General features: G+C 36.9%; 1 protein-coding gene across 1 annotated transcript in view; it reads left to right on the top strand.

Annotated features, from left to right (window-relative positions):
• kif4 (kinesin family member 4) overlaps positions 1-20,100 on the top strand; it is a 214,291-nt gene that overhangs the window by 137,440 nt on the left and 56,751 nt on the right. The window contains exons 15-19 of the mRNA XM_016276974.1: positions 5,480-5,665; positions 5,748-5,851; positions 5,976-6,120; positions 9,255-9,365; positions 9,508-9,591. Of these exons, the coding sequence (XP_016132460.1) occupies positions 5,480-5,665; positions 5,748-5,851; positions 5,976-6,120; positions 9,255-9,365; positions 9,508-9,591 (630 nt within the window). The remainder of the gene's footprint in view (positions 1-5,479; positions 5,666-5,747; positions 5,852-5,975; positions 6,121-9,254; positions 9,366-9,507; positions 9,592-20,100) is intronic.

Genomic DNA, 20,100 nt, shown 5'->3' with positions numbered 1-20,100 from the left:
CACACTGACAGCTGTCATTGTAAGACAGTGAGCAACTCCGTTTGTTTGTCCGAGGCAGCAACAGTAACTAAGGGGGGCAGGGCTTACCGATAGGTCAATTGCTGCATTGCTGATCATGCTTTTGAGTATCGATATATCTACCCTTTCCAATGAACATGTCAACGTGGTGTAATTTCAGACAAATTAATACAGATATTTTTATCAAATCCACTAACTTGTTTGAAGAACCAAATTAGCCAGAGATCAGTTATCAGGATTAAAAGATTGTGTCCTCTTTTGGAAGGCCAAACAAAGTATTTTCGCTTTCGCAACGAAACACACAGGTCTTCACGACATGGCGGCGACAGCAACAATAAAGTTACGCCGCCTTTCTTTGCGTGAACATTTGGGCAGCATTATGCATATCTTCCCACACAGTGACGTAGACATGTGGGGGCTTGTTTAAAAGAGGCATTTTAGGAGGGCGTGGACGAGTCTTAACTTTTATAAAGAATATCTCTTTGGGTTTGAGACTTTAGTCTTTGCAACTTTAGGGATCTTATCCATTCACAAACAGCTTGTAACACTCCAAAGAGAAAGGAAAACTTGAAATCGCATCATACAACCCCTTTAAATTACTTATGCACTGTAAAAGTATAGGATTACTGTTTATTTTTAGGTAATTTAATTAGTTACTTAAGCACTTGCGTTACATACTGTAAATAATTTAAACCGTTCTAAAATCAATATTGAGCTTATTCTAAATCTGGGTCTACTTTTATTTGCGTACACTGACAATAACAACACATTGTGCCTTTGTAAAATAAACACAGGGTTTCTGCGGGTTCTTAAAGTCTTAAAGTCTCAAATTTAGTTGTATCAAATTTAAGGCCTGAAGTCTTAAATTGTACAAGAAAGTCTTAATTATGATTTCAAGAGGTCTTAAATTTGGATATGGAAAGACCAGAATTGCGATATGGCTGAATGTGACAATTAAACTTCAAAAGGCTATGACTTTGAATAAGTTTGAATAAACACGAGTACTGCACGTTCAAAGTCCGGTGCTGCGCTGCTTTGTGTACAGCAGTTACCGGGGAACGGTTATATTTCTACCAAACGCTCCACCTGCTATCAGAGAATGAATGAGCATGTTCAATAAAACTGTTGTTTTGTTCAGAGTAGGGCTGCTCGATTATGGCAAAAATCATAATCACGATTTTTTTGGTCAATATTGTAATCACGATTATTTAACACTATTATGAGGGGGCCATATGACCAAAACTTTGAGTGATTTATTTAAAGATAGTGATGCATATCAAATATCTATTTCCTGTAAATAAGGTTGCTATGACATCTACATTTTAGAGACCTGTGGAATTTCAAACAAACAAACAAAAAGTCCTCAAAATTATTGAAAATAATTAAACTGTCAGTAGTAAAAAAGCAAAGGACAAATACAATAGAATAAAAAGATACAAATGAAACAAACTGTGCTTTAATGTTTTTTTTATGCAAGTCTCAAGCAGTTTACAGCCTACTATAGAAATGAATAATCAAATGTAAAATAAAACAGCATAGTCTTCACTGTAAGAATTAAACATTGTTTGTTTCTTATTAATGCTACAAAAGTCCTTCACATAAGAGCAGTGTGTGATTTTGAATTTGTATTTTGTTTGATTAATATTAAGCTCACAGTCGCAGCAGGAAAATAGCCTGCTGTCACTTTAAGAGCCGCACGGATCCAATTTACCATTACACGCATTTTTTCATTCTCAACTCTTTACGTTAATTTATTACATGACCGATGAAAGTATACATGAATAATCACTAAGCGTCGCATTTTGACGCATTTTTGCGTGTGTTTGATTGTTTAAAAGCGAGCAGCTTGAGCTAAAAAATGACTTTACATGTCCGTGTTGTGTTCCGTCTCTGAGCGCTCACGTTACATGATTTTACTGATTTGCACGTGAAATTGGGCTTTTATGGAGGAACGAACACGCAGCGCTGGAAAAGGGGGCGGAATGGGGTGCAATAATAGTTTTATCTCGATTATTGTATTTTCATAATCGTTGGAGGCCAAAATTTAAATCTAAACTGTTTTTCGATTAATTGCACAGTCCTAGTTCAGACCAATGCGAAAATCGACCCATGTTTTTACCCTGCAAACACGCAGAGCTTTAAAGGTGAACTGGTGGATCGATAAGAAGACAATGCATTATAAAAATCTAAACATAGGGGTGTGCGAGATGTATGGTTTGCAATAATATATTTTTGCAGGTCTTAAAAAAGGTCTTAAGTCTTAAATTTGAGCTTAAAAATTCTGCAGAAACCCTGAAACAAAACAAACAGGGTGCGCTTTCTGCCATCTCGGTCTCCGTAAACTTCTTTCTGAAACATGTCACAAAAATAAACCAAAACTCAGTGAATACTTGACACACAGACATGAGAAATATGTAGGGCTGGGTATCGTTCAAAATTTATCGATACCGATACCTTGACTTCGATACCGGTTCCTGAACGATAATTTTTTCGATACCAATTTTATGAAATCAATTTTAACAAGATTACATTATCTAAAAAAAAAAACTTTGGTTTTATTTTTCAGCTTGTTGATGTTTATACAAACTCAAAGACTCATCTCCTGAGCCACTGCACAAAGGAACAAAATGTAACCGACACAATAAATCAGTGCAAAATAGTTTTAATAAAGCTCAAATAGTCTTCAGTTTACACATCTGTTAGGCTACATTTACACTAGTTAGTGTTCGTTTTAAAACGCATAGCTCAGACAGAATCATGATTTCTATTTATTTTCCACTGATTTACTGATGAGCATTAGCAGCTTCCAGCGCTGTCTGCTTGTGTTCTCTCTTGCATGATCACTGCTCTGACTCGGAGGTAATAACATTTAATTTCAGCAAAATTAAAGGCCCCCTTCCCTATTAATATAATAGACCTAATATTACCACCCAAGCAAACAAAAATATTTCTTAATCAGTGGAAACCGATACAGTGTTTTCTATCAGAATAAGCGCTTGCGTTCAGTCAATAAAAATCGAATAGTTCTTAATTTGTTTGAGAACTGAGAAAGACCATACCATATAGTACTCGATGGTGGTTTAAAGTGAGTTTTGAGTAAAAGCGGAATATAAATCTTATTTATTGTCTTATGTAGCAAGATGATTATTTTATGTAGGATGATCGATCTGCGCCGCACCTCTTCTAGTCGAACACACCGGCAAGTGCTGCAGGCTTATTGGCTCAATGACGCTGATTAGATTAACCCCTTAGGTATCGAAATTTGTTACCGAACGACAAGACGTTTTTCGATACTCAATGGTATCGAGGCAATTCGGTCGGTGCATAAGAAGTATCGAACTCGATACCCAGCCCTAGAAACATGTCTATAGAAAACTTGAAATGTTTACTTTTAAATGAACCAATTCAAATCGAAAATGAATATTCTCTGATTATGTAATCCGTATGAAACCAATGCGAGGTACAGTTTTTCCTGTCTGAGCTCATTATCTGCAGACATACCTGCATGCAAACGCCCTCATCACCTAGATACTAAATCAAAATATCAAAATTAATCTACTCTTCATTTTTGGGAGAAGAACTGCTATGAGGAATAAGCCGGAATTTACCTCAGAAGAACAGCATGATCTGAGGCGGCTTTATTCAGCAGAGGATATCATTTCTATAATCTATTCTTACTTACATTAGTTAACATGTTATTTTTACATAAACTTGTATGCAGTTTACTAACTGGGCTTTAAACTGTCTTGCCAAACTGAAATGTGTGAAAGCAAGTGCTGAAATATGAGATACATTCAGATATTTAGGCAACTTTTTATTACATATAGGCTAAATGTCATATGAAACGAGGATGTCAATAAGTAATGTGAATGTTTACACTGCAGCATGATGAATGCTACAGTCTAGGAATATTTAGATCAGTGTTTACTGATCTACTATCAGATGTCAATGTTTATAATGTACTAAGCAATAAGAATTTAGTTTATAAAATATAATGTTGTTTATATACTGTGTGGTAATAAAGTATATGTGCATGAATGACAGTACAAAATCATGTTGTTGTTTTTTTTTAGTAGTATGCAAAATTAGTTTTAGTGACTGCCAATACATTTTAGTGTGTATGAAATATGGTACTCATTGCTTTGAAAAATGTTATGCTTACAGCTTGATACATGTATTGTTTAACTTAAGCTTTTTTGTTATTCAGGTATTTTGCAGAGTAATTCTATTTGTTAACCAAAGAAGGTTGCATTTTTTTTCTTATTAAAATGTTTAAGTATTACAGTTGTTTTAAAGCTAAAAGGCAAAACCATTCCATGGTTGACTCCAATTTAAATATTTTCATTTTTATTGTCTATGCATCAAGGTTTATGGGGATTTTAAGATGTAATTAACGATTAGAGTAATTCAGTTACTTATTGAATAAAATTACTTTTCATGCAGAGTAATTAGAACCAATTAGAAGTAATTTAAATACAATATTGATGTAATTAGTAATTACTTTTTGAAAGTAACTTACCCAACACTATGCGTTTAAGATCATAAGATTTCTATATTTGTCATAACATTTTTTTTATCTCATTCTTAATTTTTTTTCTCATTCGCATATTATAGGAGTAGAATAAAGTTATCATAAATTATTTCTTGTCAACCTAAACCTGTATGATTTTTTTTTCCCTTCTGTGGATCTCAAAGTAGATGTTTCGCAATGTTCAGCCTGTCTTTTTACATGTAAGGAAAACGAATGTGGTTGAGCTTTACTGACTGGTAAAATTACTTTTCATGCAGAGTAATTAGAACCAATTAGAAGTAATTTAAATACAATATTGATGTAATTAGTAATTACTTTTTGAAAGTAACTTACCCAACACTATGCGTTTAAGATCATAAGATTTCTATATTTATGTCATAAGATTTTTTTTATCTCATTCTTAATTTTTTTTCTCATTCGCATATTATAGGAGTAGAATAAAGTTATCATAAATTATTTCTTGTCAACCTAAACCTGTATGATTTTTTTTTCCCTTCTGTGGATCTCAAAGTAGATGTTTCGCAATGTTCAGCCTGTCTTTTTACATGTAAGGAAAACGAATGTGGTTGAGCTTTACTGACTGACTTCACTGATAAAACACCATACCTTGTGTGCAGTGTTCAAAGACCAAGAATGTCTTCTATGTTCTTTGATTTACATCCACTATGCATCCACTGTCATTGTTTGGCAAAGCACAGTGTGAACGTCCTGCTAAATAAATTATTTAATGTAAGAAAGGAAGTTTTGGCTTTAGAACAATATGACTAAGTAAATCATGACATAATTATAATTTTTGTATTTGAGTGTAGTTTACAATATGCTACACCTTTTTCTAATATGCACAACAGATGTCTAGTCAGGGCATTTTTGATGATGCCTTTACACTAGAATTTACACTAGTTTTTTATTCACTCATCCATAACAATTTAGGAAATGTGTGCTGATCCTCAAGCTAAAGACTCTCCAGAAGCCTACACAGCCCAGCATGCACTGCGACAGGCTCAGATGTCGAAGGAACTGATTGAGCTCAATAACGTTTTGGCGCTAAAAGAGGCTTTTGTTAAGAAGATGTGTCAGAATGATCATCATTTGGAGCCCATGCAAACAGAATATCAGGTAAGGCTGAAAACCAAATCATAAAAATGATATTGGTGAATGCCATGTAAGTGGTGTTGAAATGTTTGTTTCACATCTCCAGGAGAATATTCAAAGTCTGCAGGCTTCGGTCGGCTCTCTGCAGAAAGAGAAGGAAGATCTCATCCAGGCTCTGCAGTCTGCTAAGAAGGACACCAATCAGGCCAAGTAACTCAATATCTGTGCTGGTTTCTCTCTAAACTTGAACTGCCAGTTTTACTGCTGCAACACAATGGCATGTTAATGATAGTTTAACATTTCCATTCTCTTGTATTGTCTTGTTTCATGCTAGACTGAGTGAACAACGCAGGAAGAGACTTCAGGAGCTGGAAGGTCAAATCACTGAGTTAAAGAAGAAGCTTCAAGATCAATCTAAGCTCCTTAAGCTCAAAGAGTCATCTGTGCGCAGTCTGGCTAAACTCAACCAGGAGATTCAGGTTTGTGTTTACAAACCCTCACATGTTTAATCTGTTGATTAGGGATGGGAAGTTCTACCAAATTGTAAAGACAAAGACAAAAAGGGTCATTGTATGGTATGCAATATGATATCAATGAGGGAAAAAAATTATTTGTGATGTTTTTCCTGCTTAAAATTAGACACTATTACAGTATCAATAAACATTTTCATAATTTTTAAATGTATGTATGTATTAAAAGTTTGTTGCCTCAAGGCAACATTGTAGCAGAATGGACAAATTTAAACATTTGACAAATAAATATATTTATTGAAAACATAAATGTATTTAACCAAACACTTGAACATCCAGATTTATCAAATTTTTTATGTATTACACATCTCATATTTAATAAAAATTAACATTTCGTATCCAGCTGTTGCTTTTAGGCAACATTGTACCATCGTGGATCACGAATATAACCAAACCATCATATCAAGTTATCATGTCAAAATATTACAATGAATGTTGTTTCAAGGTAAAACATTCAAAATCACAATAACCTTATCCTAATATGCACCTTATCCTTGCAAGCATGCACATACACACACAAGGACCTGCGTGAGCACAAGCACATGGCACCTGACTGCTTGTGAAAATTGTGGAAGCAATTACCCTCAACAGAAAATCATAATGTGCAGATATAGTATGTAAATTACCATTCTTATAAATGCATAACAAAATCAAGCAAAAATTAAAATAGATTTAGATAATAGCTCTTTTCTAGCTCTTTTTCTTACATTATATAATATACTTGTATTATAACCTAGGATGCCTGCATAGCCTTATGCCATTCCATTGCAGTACAATGTTGTTACAACATGCAGTTTTTTGTAATTTCCTGTGAAACATTTTATGATATATTGTAAAGTTTTTCAAAATATTTCTTTACTTACCAGTGAAGGTGTCTCAGATTTTTCGTAGGCAATTATATGGATGAAAATTGATGATAAATTCACTTTTCATTGGAGAAAATATGGAGTCATGTGATGTGCACATGTCCTGAAAGTGGATACAAAATATCTACTCTGAGATAGCTTTTAACAACTAAATGGGCAGTCTCATTTTATTAAAAAACCTAAAATAGGCTATGTTGGCTGGAGGCAACATGGTACCATGGAGGGTTAAGGCAAATGTGTCTTCGAGCTAACATAGCTATAAACAACATTTCATTCAAATGACAGCTACATATACCTTAGTACCACTACTCATATTAAAGGGGTCCTATTATGCTCTTTTACAATGGCTTGAATTTGTTTTGGGGGTGTACTAGAACATGCTCTCATGCTTGGTGGTTCGAAAAACACATAATTTTTTTTACATAATTTACACTATTACAATACCTTTCTCCCCATTCTGGCACAAACGGCTCGTTTAGTTCTGGGTTTGATGAAGGTCCGCCTTCCGAAAAACGAAATGTGATGTGATTGGTTAGCTGTCCCAGTGCGTTGTGATTGGCGAACAGCTTAGATGGTGTTTCAGTACTGCCCCGCCCCTTGCCAAAGCAGCAAGTTCCGTCTGATCCGGTTTAGTAAAGGATGGCGTCAATATTGCCATATCAATTGGGTTTATAAGTTGACATCTTATCACGTTTTAGATAAGATGTCAACAGCCGCTTAAAAATAACTGTATTTACTATGTACAGATAAGTGCACATGTATTATTTTTATTGTTATTTAATTCTAACATTATAACATGAATTGCAGTGAAACTCTTATACAGTTGAATTTATACAATAGTCCAGTGTTTCCCAGACGGCATATATATGCAAACTCATTCTCTGCCAGCAGGAGTCGCTGTTGGAGTGGTAGAGATCAAGGTTTCCCCAATAACGGCTGTACACAAAGCAGCGCTCCACTCATAAAACACTGCTTTCAGACATTACATGCGAGATTAAATGAAAATGACATCCAATTTTCTGAAGACAGTCGGTTTCCTTCAGAAGTACAGTGATATAAAAACACCCACACTCAATGTATGGGAAACACTGTAGTCTCATAATTGAAGTGTAAATTCTGCAGATTACATCATTGTCCAGTATTTTACTGTCAGCAATTTATTATAAAAACTTTTCATAATTGTAACATACATATTTACATAATTATTCAGGTGCATGTGTTATAATTTGCAAAAACTTGATGCTACAGCAGCACTTCTTCTTCATCGTCTTGTCTGATGCACTCAACCAAGCATTCTAACCACGACCTCGCACCTCCCCACCCCCCAACCATTCGAATTTCCATAGGCGGGAATTATTTAAATGATATTCTAATGGGTCGCTTTGTGATATCACAAATCCCGGAAAAAAAACGCTGTAGTCCAAACGAGCCGTTCGTTGTAGTTCTTGAAAAGGGATTTTTAAAGGACGAAATACAGTGGTGTGAAAAAGTGTTGGCCCCCTTCCTGATTTCTTTTTTTTTTTGCGTGTTTGTCACACTTTAATGTTTCAGATCATCAAACAAATTTAAATCAATGTAAAATACACAAAGATAATGCAAATAAATACAAAATGCAGTTTTTAAATGGTGATTTCATTTATTAAGGGAAAAAAGCTGTCCAAACCTACGTAGCCCTACGTGAAAAATTAATTGCCCCCTCCTGTTAAATCATGAAAGAACTGCAATTAACACAACCAGTTATTAGATCTAGGGGGCAATTACTTTTTCACGTAGGGCCAGGCAGATTTGGACCGTTTTTTTCCCTTAATAAAATAAATAATCATTTAAAAACTGCATTTTGTATTTACTTGCATTATCTTTGTGTAATATTAAAATTTGTTTGATGATCTGAATCTTTTAAGTGTGACAAATATGCAAAAAATTTAACAAACAGGAAGGGGGCCAACACTTTTTCACACCACTGTATCTCCCTTTGGAGTGGACTTTGAGATTTGAAGATTCTCATTTATAAGAAGTTTGAAGATCTTTTTTATGCCCAAACATACACACTACACACTGGCTAAAATTCAAAAAGTGAAAAAGCATAATAGGACCCCTTTAATGTTGTTTTAGCTGGATCCTGTTATGTGGTTAAGTGATAAAAAAAATAGCAAATAAATGGATAATTTGTGGAAAGACTGAGTTGTGTTCATATAGTGTGTTGGTTGATCTGTGCAGGCTATGAAGTCCCAGCGGGTGCAGCTCATGAGACAGATGAAAGAAGACTCTGAGAAGTTTCGTTTGTGGAAGCAAAAGAAAGATAAAGAAGTTTTGCAGCTCAAAGAGAAAGTGAGTGTCAATCTTAATCTTAATCAATCTTTTTCTCTTGTTAAAATTACAGATGGAGTCTATGATAATTTGTTTTCTTTTTTTCATATTTATATATTAATACGATTTTGTAGGAATTTAAGTGTGTTTGGGCATATTTCAGGATCGTAAACGTCAGTATGAGATGCTAAAACTGGAGAGAGACTTCCAGAAACAGGCCAGTGTACTCCGTCGCAAGACAGAGGAGGTGAGATGTTTTCCCAAAAGCTTTATAACATTTTTGAAGTAATTTGCAATTGCAGTTTTGACAGAAATAAGTTTTGTTGAGATGTATCATATCGCCTTGCTCATATGATAAGGATCTACGGGCCTGTTCAGGCCAGTGCTTCAAGTTTTTACTTGTCCTGCCAAAATATTTACTGGCCCAGCCATAAGTGAAATAGTTACTAGGCCTCATTCATGAAACACGAGCGGAACACATTATTTTGTTAATAGTTCGGAAAGTCGTTCTGATGTAATTTTTATTATATTATATATATAATACATTTTATAATATTATATTTACGAATGTTTCATGAATGAGGCCCACTGTTTTTGTTGTTTTGACCCATGTTATCATATATTGTAATAAATAAGCATATATGACACCAAAATTTTAGATACCTGTTAAAGTTTACAGTTCTTTATTCCAATTTTGATACCATAGCAAAAACTACTAGCAAACAAATGTAAAGTTCAATATTATTAAAGACAAGTGAACAGTTAGTAGTAAAATCAGAACAAATAAATTACAAACAGTAGTACAAATTAATAAATAAAGCAAAGATACAAATGACACGATACTTGAAGTTTTTCAGGTTTGTAGGTGTTCAGGTACGGAAAGTGTATAATCAAATGTAAAATAACAATACATAATCTTTACTAGCTACGTTTACATGCAACCCAATAATCAAATGAAATTTTGATTGGATTAGAAGGGGTGGTGTAGACCTTTTCTAATCCGATCGAGAGGACATGTAAACACTTGATCGGATTGAAAACCGAAACTGGAAAGTACTGTGCATGTGCAAAGACGTAGAAATGGCATAATGATGGACGATGCATGGAACGAGCTGTTGTTTTTGTCATATGAAGTGTTAAAAAAGCATCGCAAAAAAGTGACCATCGCATGTTCCCTTCGCTAACGGACTTCTGGAAGGGCCCTTCGAGAAGGGATTTGGTTGTTCACTTTGTTTGGAACGTCCCTACAAATGGCGTCCGATTCCCGAAGTGCAATTCAAGGGCACAAAAAAGCTGTTTGGAATTCGCCCTTACACTGCTGTCACTTTAAGACACAATACATGGATCCAATATAATGATAGACATCCGATTTCTTTCTGAACTGTTTACGTTCAATTAAAACTGAGGTTTTTAACCTGCATGATATATGGTCCTGATAAGTTTTGGTGACACAAATTTTGCCAATCGTCATCTCTCATCTGCTCTCCGTGTCTGAGCTCCTCCACACACACACACACACACACACACACACACACAGAGTAATGGGGAACTGAGCTTGTGTGATTACATGTGACTCCTTCAGGTCAAGTCATATATTCAAGGGGAAAAACAGTTTGCAATTTGTTAGATGAAAGCATTTCAAAGTTTAAGGGGACTTCCCAGGACTGGCGTCAGCCCTGTTCAATGCATTGAATCAACGCCATTGATTTCTATAAAGTGAAACATCAACATCAGCATTACCCAGGTGACACGTTGATTGAACGGTTTAATGATGACTCGCTGATAAAGACAGTCCCTTGCCATCACCTACTGGTGTAACCGTTACTGCACAAACTTTATTCATCCACTAGAGGGGGCAATTTGACTAGTCTCACAGCTTATCAAGCGACTGTTACATATCCTCATTGGCTACAGTTATGGCAGATTTGGCATGATTGGTCTTTTTTTATTTTTTTAATGTTTTTGCTTACACTCAATGGCTTTTAAAAATCAATAATACGAGTGATAGTAAAATGTTTAAATTGACTGAAAAACTTGCTCAGTCATCACACTAAATTTAAGATGGTTGTATTTATAATGTTTTATGATAACTAGCACCCTGTCAACAATGGTCCGGTGCCAGAATCAAATCACTGAGGGTGCTTCTGTAATTAATGAGGGTGCTCTAGCCTTCATGTACATCTGTTTTGACACAAATTTTGTTTTGACTATTGCTATGGTTATCACTATGTAAACCATTGCGATTTCACGAGTTAATCCTGTATTTATTTATATGCGGACATCCTTCCAGCAACTTTGCTGCATGTACGTGCCTATTGGTCTGTTTAGCAGCATGAAAAACAAAAGCTTTCTACAAGTTCTGATTAGATCATTTATAGTCCAGAAAGTGTGCAAAGAGTGTGCATTATAACAAATGGAGCTCTCTTCACTGCTATGGCTGCAACAAACTATTATTTTGATAATCGATTAATCTAACAATTATTAGTACGATTAATCGTCGATTATTTCAATGATTAATCAGTAGACTTTGATTATTCAGCTTTTGCAATTAAAGTATTGAGTTATACATATTCTAACGAATAAATAAAGGTAATCACTTCAGCTTTTGAAAATCATATTATGTAATTACAATTATTATACAATTTATACAAATAAATATATTTTACACAAAATGAGATGACAGACAGAGAAACTCTCATTCACCATTTAGTTAGCGATATGAAAAAGACACTGAATGACATCATTCTGCCTGACATCTCCTTTTGTAAGTCATATGGATAAGAAACAAAATAAAGGTAAGTGATAAGACGTTTTATTTTTGGATAAACTATTTTATTCACAACATAATCTCTCTTAAAATACCTTATAGGGTTATGATAATCAAAACAGTCCTGAGCTAGATCAAGTTTTGATCTCTGCAAACCAAACTCACTTTAATTATATAATTTTTTTCCCCCACTAATAAAAATATTTTATCATTAGCTAGCTCCACACTGGAGAACTGATTTATAACATTTACATTTAGTCATTTAGCAGACGCTTTTATCCAAAGCGACTTACAAATGAGGACAATGGAAGCAATCAAAATCAACAAAAGAGCAATGATACAAGTGCTATAACAAGTCTCAGTTAGCTTAACACAGTACACGTAACAAGGGTTTTTTAAATAATATAATAAAAAGAAAACCGATAGAATAGAAAAAGAATAGAGCAAGCTAGTGTTAGGTCTTTTTTGCTTTTGTTAATTGTATAATAAATGAAAAGAAAACCGATATAATACAAAAAGATTAGAAAACAAGTGTTATTTTTATTTATTTTATTTTTTAAAGAAAACAAGCAACAAATTAATAGAGTGCAAGTCTAAAAGGGACAAGTGTGTTTTTGTTTTTTTTAAGAATAGAATTAGAATAGAGAGTGCTAGAGTTAGATGGTCAAATAAAGATAGAAGAGATGTGTTTTTAGCCGATTCTTGAAGATGGTTTCAGATTGAGTTGGGCAGGTCATTCCACCAGGAGGGAACATTTAATTTAAAAGTCCGTAAAAGTGATTTTGTGCTGCTTTGGGATGGCACAATAAAGTGACGTTCACTTTTAGGTAAAGGGGTGCAGAGCCAGTGGTGGTTTTGTAGGCAAACATCAATGCCTTGAATTTTATGCAAGCAGCTATTGGTAGCCAGTGCAAATTGATAAACAGAGGTGTGACGTGCATTCTTTTTGGCTCATTAAAAATTAATATTGCTGCCGCGTTCTGGATTATTTGTAAAGGTTTGATAGAACTGGCTGCCAAGAGAGCATTGCAATAGTCCAGCCTGGACAGAACAAGAGCTTGAACAAGGAGTTGTGAAGCATGTTCCGAAAGAAAGGGCCTGATCTTCTTGATGTTGAATAAAGCAAATCTGCAGGACCGGATGGTAGACAGAGAAGAGAAGTGGTCCAAGAACTGAGCCCTGATGTACCCCAGTAGTTAGATGTTGCGACTTGGACACCTCACCTCTCCAAGATACTTTGAAGGACCTATCTGATAGGTAAGACTCAAACCACTGAAGTGCGGTTCCTGAGATGCCCTTTGCCAATAGGGTTGACAGGAGGATCTGGTGGTTAACAGGTCCAGCAAGATAAGTATTGAAGATTTGGAATCCGCTCTTGCCAGTCTTAGGGCTTCAACAACTGAGAGCAAGGCAGTCTCGGTTGAATGTCCACTTCTGAAACCAGACTGGTTGCTGTCAAGGAGGTTGATCTGTGTGAGAAAGGCAGAGGCTTGGTTGAACACAGCTCGTTCAAGTGTTTTTGCAATGAAAGGAAGAAGAGAAACCGGTCTATAGTTCTCCATAATAGATGGGTTAAGGGTGGGCTTCTTAAGTAGTGGGATTATACGAGCCTGTCTAAATGTTGAGTGAAAAACACCAGTGTGAAGGGATGTGTTAATGATGTGAGTGAGTGTAGGTACAACTACAAGAGAAATGTCTTGAAGGAGATGAGATGGAATAAGATCAAGCGGACAAGTATTAGGATGATTAGAAAGAATGAGTTTGGAGACTTCTGCCTCAGAGAGTAAAGAGAAGGATATGAATGAGTGTATGTTTGCTGGTAAGATGTGCTTGACAGATTGTGGTGTTGAAAATTGTCCACTGATGTTTTTAATTTTATTAATGAAAAATGTGGCAAAGTCGTCAGCTGTTAGAGTTGATGCAAGAGAGGGGAGGAGGTGGACAAAGGAGTGAGGAAAATGTTTTAAAGAGCATGCAAGAGTTAGACGAATTGTTAATTTTGTTATGGTAGTATGTCTTTTTAGCGGTGGAGACATTAGCAGAGAAGGAAGAGAGGAGTGACTGATACACATTAAGGTCAGTAGGATTTTTGGATTTACGCCACATCCTTTCAGCAGCCCTGAGCTTAGAACGATGTTTGCGGAGAACATCAAATAACCAAGGGGCAGAAGGGGTGGTACGGGCTGGTCTGGAAGACAAGGGGCAGACAGTGTCTAAACAAGATGTAAGAGTGGAGCAGAAAGTATCAGTAGCACTGTTAGCATCAAAAGATGCTAACAGTTTAAGGGAAGGAAGCGAAGATGAAACCATAGCAGATAGCCGGGAGGGTGAGAGTGAGCATAGGTTACGTTGAAAGATGACATGTGGAGGGGTATGTGTTGTGTCAGGAACCATGTTGAGGTTAAGAGTGAGGAGCAAGTGGTCCAAGGTGTATAGTGGAGTAACCAGTACATGATCAGCGGAGCAGTGTCGTGTGTAAATAAGGTCCAGTTGGTTGCCTGATTTGTGAGTAGCAGTAGTTGACACTCAGTTGAGATCAAAAGAGGTAAGCAGATTGTGGAAGTCTGCAGCCTGAGGTTTATCTAGGTGGATGTTGAAGTCTCCAAGCATAACTAGGGGAGTACCATCCTCAGGAAAGGTTGAGAGCAGCACATCTAATTCATCCAAGAAGTTACCTAGTGGTCCAGGGGGTCGATAAACAACTACAAAATTTATTTTAAGAGGGTAGGTAATAGTAACTGAATGAGATTCAAAGGAGCTGTTGATACCCAAAGATGGTAAAGGATTATATTTCCAATCATTAGAGATAAGCAGACCAGTACCTCCACCTCTTCCATCCAAACGGGGGAAGTGGGAAAATGAGAAATTATTGGAGAGTGCTGCAGGTGTAGCAGTGTCCTCTGGTTTGATCCAGGTCTCTGTCAGGGCCATGAGATTTAGCTTTGAATGACTAATAATAGAAGTAATGAAGTCGGCTTTGTTTACAGCAGACTGGCAATTCCAGAGACCAATAGAAAAAGAAAGTAGTGTATTAGCAGACATAGGCAAAGTGTGGAGGTTGTTAGGATTGCGCTGCCTATAGTGTGTGAAACGTGGTTTGCGAGTGGTAATGATAGTAGGGATCTGGAAACAATTGTTATAAAAATTGAAACGGAAGTGAAACAAGTAGTAGGAAAAAGAATGAATCAAAAGCGATACTTATACCCCTTGCCGGTGTCCCTGCCCGGTGGAGTCGCACGGTAGAGTCTCGATGGTCTTTACACTCTTCGGTCTTCACACGAGGAAGGCTTAACAGGAGGGCTGCCGCGGTATACTAACCTTTTTAATACCCATCGGTCAAAACGGAAATTGAATTCAGCTGAACACACTTTACTGTTTATCACAACCAAGGTCTAAGCAAGCGCACGACACTGACAAGGTATGCGAAAGAGTACGAGACCAAACGCAACTTCAGCACGTCTCAACACAGTAAACAAACAAGCATTTCCTAGCAACGACAACTGCGCTAAACACAAATGAGACAAGAAATAAATACACTTACGATCTGCTTTTAACTTCCGCTGATTGACTGCTTCTCTCAAAGAGTATTTCTTTACACTGTCTTTTGCTAGCGCTTGAACACACTTTACTGTTTATCACAACAAAGGTCTAAGCAAGCACACGACACTGACAAGGTATGCGATAGAGTACGAGACCAAACGCAAGAAAATTAAGTTGTAATTCTAACTGAAAGCGACACTGACTCTGGTTTTTCATTAATACTGTAAAGCTGCTTGATTTAAGACTATCTATTGCATAAAGTACTATATAAATAAACGTGATGTGACTGGACTTTACTGGAGTACTGAACTGCAGAGCTCGTGCAAACATCCACATCGCATTCCTGCAGCCATATCACCCTGCAGCCCAAGACTGGTTGCCCACTGAAGCTAAGCAGGGTTGAGCCTGGTCAGTACCTGGATGGGAGACCTCCTGGGAAAACTAGGTTGCTGTTGGAAGAGGTGTTAGTGAGGCCAGCAGGGGGTGCTCACCCTGTGGCCTGTGTGGGTCCTAACGCCCCAGTGTAGTGACGGGGACACTATACTGACAAAAAGTACCGTCTTTCGGATGAGACGTTAAACCGAGGTCCTGACTCTCTATGGTCATTAAAAATCCCAGGATGTCTTTCGAAAAAGAGTAGGGGTGTAACCCCGGCATCCTGGCCAAACCCGCCCATTGGCCTCTGACCATCATGGCCTCCTAATTCATCCCCATATCTGCTGATTGGCTTCATCACTCTGTCTCCTCTCCACCAATAAGTTGGTGTGTGGTGGGCGTTCTGGCGCAATATGGCTGCCGTCGCATCATCCAGTTGGATGCTGCACACTGGTGGTGGTTGAGGAGATTCCCCCCTTCTATGTAAAGCGCTTTGAGTGCCCAGAAAAGCGCTATATAAATGTAAGGTATTATTATTATTATCGCTGTAATCAGATGCGTTTTTAACTGCTGCTTTCACACCGCTGTCAGTTTTTCATGTTTATTTTGTTATTGAGAGGAAAGCGCGCAGCTATTATGTTCACATAATCATCCAAATGTCCCTCAGCAGCTTCAGGTTCGGTTCTGCTCTGTTTGCTCTGAAGCGCTGTCGTCTTCTCTTGAACTGCATCAGGAGAGTTTTTTACATCAGGACAGTGAATTACAGTATTGCGCTACAGTGCCACACTGGTCAAACCGCATTATCGCAGGATCTTAGATTAGGTCATATGAGATCAAACGAATACACGACAACAAAAATATTTGTCGACAATTTATTTTTTTTTTTGTCGACGTTGATAATGTCGACTAATCGTTTCAGCCCTATTCACTGCACAATTAATCTATTTTTTTACATTGTGTCTGCACTTTTATTATAATAATAAGATTTGCGAGTGTGCAGTACTCAGCCCTGGAGAAAAACTCTGGTGTTTTGAGCATTGAGTTGATTCTAACTTAAATGCTTCTAGGAAAGATTATCTTCCTGGCCAAGAAAGAACAGCTTTCCTACTTTATACAGTACTAGCAGTAACTTGGCATGTAGCAATATCAACCTTCAGGGACTTATAATTGTGAGCAACACACGCAGACAATCGCTTGTTCAACATCAATTAACCACAACCTAATGAGAGTAATCAGAGAATCAAAATCACCTTAAAAAGGCGCCCAAACTTAGACGCTAATCTAAATAGTTGGAAACGATTACTTGCATTGGCTTTGCTGAGCAAGAGTCCAGATGCGGTAGACACGGAGGTTCTTGATGAGTTTATTAGGAGTGAGCTGGAAGCTTTCATCGGGTTCCTCTGAAGAATGGAGAGTCCACAGCGAATCGAAAAAGTTACTTGAAGATAAAACTGCCTGAAGGTCAGACTCGAAAGGTGTTAGTCTTGTAGAGGGTCTGTCTCAAGAGATTTGAGCAATGATTGGTTTGGGTTAGGGACTTTTAATTCTCTTCCAGTCACACCCATCTTTGGTGCCATGGCCAATACAAGGCATGAATTTTGAGCGGGAGAAATTCTTTCTCCATTTATGGCCCATTTGCATGTTTATTGCTGGTCTGGAGAATTGGTACAGTTTTACACAAAGTATGATAAAAAAAAAAAAACAGTATGATGCGTTTCATCATCACGTAGTGTACACCATTGTTTAGGCAATAAAGAGCAGATCGTTTCGATACCAAGAAAGAAATGGCTAGAAGATATACATTCACAGATACATTCATACACTGGGACATAAACATTTAGAGTTTAACGAATACCAATACAGAATTGCAACTGGGCTAATATACTAGGGGACCATACATACAACACATGCATATACATTTATAACAGCTTAATCATGTCCTAAATAAAATTGTCTTTATGTGTGTAGTGAATTTTGCTTTCGCCAACCTGGGGAGGCAAAATAGTGTAGTGATGGGTACTCGCGTCACCAATGACGTTATGATATTTGGATCACACGTCAATTAAGGTGTGGTTATGAGTACCTCACATAAGAATAATTGGTGGGATCTCTAACTTGTAGAACCTCTTTCTGTATTATCAACACAAGGAAGATACAAGTGTAATAAAGTAGATTTTATTAACAAAAGATTAGAGAAGAAAGTGATCAACAACTACTAAATGAATACCATAAATGAAATAGGAAGAAAGTGCATATGATGCATAAAATGCAAGTGATTATGTTGGGTGTTGCAATGTCAGAGCTACGTTATCTGGAAAGATAAACTGTTGGTACTCTGAAAGAAATAAGGTAAAGAACCCTATTATGCATCAAACAAATATGGGAAAGATTATTTATCAACTGCAATCAGCTATATAATATCTAATGTAAATTAGAAAATCATATACTGATAATATACAACAATGCCAAGGTCTCTGAAAGAGGTTTGGATAAGTGATAGTTACATTCTCTGTGGTCGAATGAGCAGTTCGGTGGCGGTGACTTCATCTACTGGTTGTGCTGGTGACAATGCAGTGGGTAAAGGAGCAGGAATCCATTTTGGCAGCCTTGAACACGAAGCGCTGGAGGATGCTGATCTCCTGGAGCACCAAAGGGTCCTAGAATCTGGAACACACAGATGTGGCCCTGGAGTAGAGGCCTGCATTCCCGCGGGAAATGCGGGACCCGACCGGATTTTTTGCGACGCATGATTAAATTCCTGAATAAAACGCGGTAGCGGTCGGTAACTCTGGTGTAATTTGAACGGGAGCGGGCGGTCTAACAATATCCCATTCCCGATGTCCATTTAAAACAGCATATCTGCGCTTTATTCTTATTGACCACCGGTACAGCTTGTGCTCAGGACTGTTATGCACGTGCTGCACGCAAGCTTTAAACGTCACGCGTTTTATTTGCATGGTCTGTGCGCATCATGTGCATATGCTCAGAGCTGGCTGTGCCTGTGGTAAATGTACAGCCCTCAGACAGAACAGACAGGTTGTCGATGAGTGACAGAGCAGAATAAGGATGGAGCAAAGTGTTGCTGCGCTTTCATTGAAGGACGTTCAACTCTCTTTTGTTTATATTTTGCTTGGCCTATAATTTTAAATGAAAGATGTCCCATTTATTTATTTTTCTCTGCAACACTTTTCCTACTGTTAACAGAAAAATGTCAAACGAATTTAGTATTTTGACAAGACGAATAAAAATAGCTAATAGGCTATTTTTGTACAAACTACATTTAGATAATTTTTTCTCTCTGCGACACTTTTTCCCTATTGTGTTGTCAATGTTAAACGAATTTTATCCTGACAAGATGAATAAAAATAAGAAATACAATTTTTGTACAACATTTTTATTGTCTCCGACATGTTTTTCCTACTGTTGCATAAAATATTAAACGTCTTAAGATAATTCATATAAATTCAAGTCAAATTCAATAAATTCAAGACTCTTGACAAGACGAATAAAATAACATACAATTTTGTGAAGACTACACTTTTACAGGTGCATCTCAATAAATTAGAATGTTGTGGAAAAGTTCATTTATTTCAGTTATTCAACTCAAATTGTGAAACGTGTGTATTAAATAAATTCAATGCACACAGACTGAAGTAGTGTAAGTCTTTGGTTCTTTTAATTGTGGTGATTTTGGCTCAAATTTAACAAAAACCCACCAATTCACCATCTCAACAAATTAGAATATGGTGACATGCCAATCAGCTAATCAACTCAAAACACCTGCAAAGGTTTCCTGAGCCTTCAAAATGGTCTCTCAGTTTGGTTCACTAGGCTACACAATCATGGGAAAGACTGCTGATCTGACAGTTGTCCAGAAGACAATCACCCTTCACAAGGAGGGTAAGCCACAAACATTCATTGCCAAAAAAGCTGGCTGTTCACAGAGTGCTGTATCCAAGCATGTTAACAGAAAGTTGAGTGGAAGGAAAAAGTGTGGAAGAAAAAGATGCACAACCAACCGAGAGAAACGCAGCCTCATGAGGATTGTCAAGCAACATCGATTCAAGAATTTGA

Source organism: Sinocyclocheilus grahami, unplaced genomic scaffold, assembly GCF_001515645.1.
Source record: "Sinocyclocheilus grahami isolate Dianchi unplaced genomic scaffold, SAMN03320097.WGS_v1.1 scaffold107.1, whole genome shotgun sequence".
NCBI classification, from domain to species: domain Eukaryota; kingdom Metazoa; phylum Chordata; class Actinopteri; order Cypriniformes; family Cyprinidae; genus Sinocyclocheilus; species Sinocyclocheilus grahami.
The sequence above is the reverse complement of the archived record's forward strand: the minus strand, read 5'-3'. Positions and strand labels throughout refer to the sequence as shown.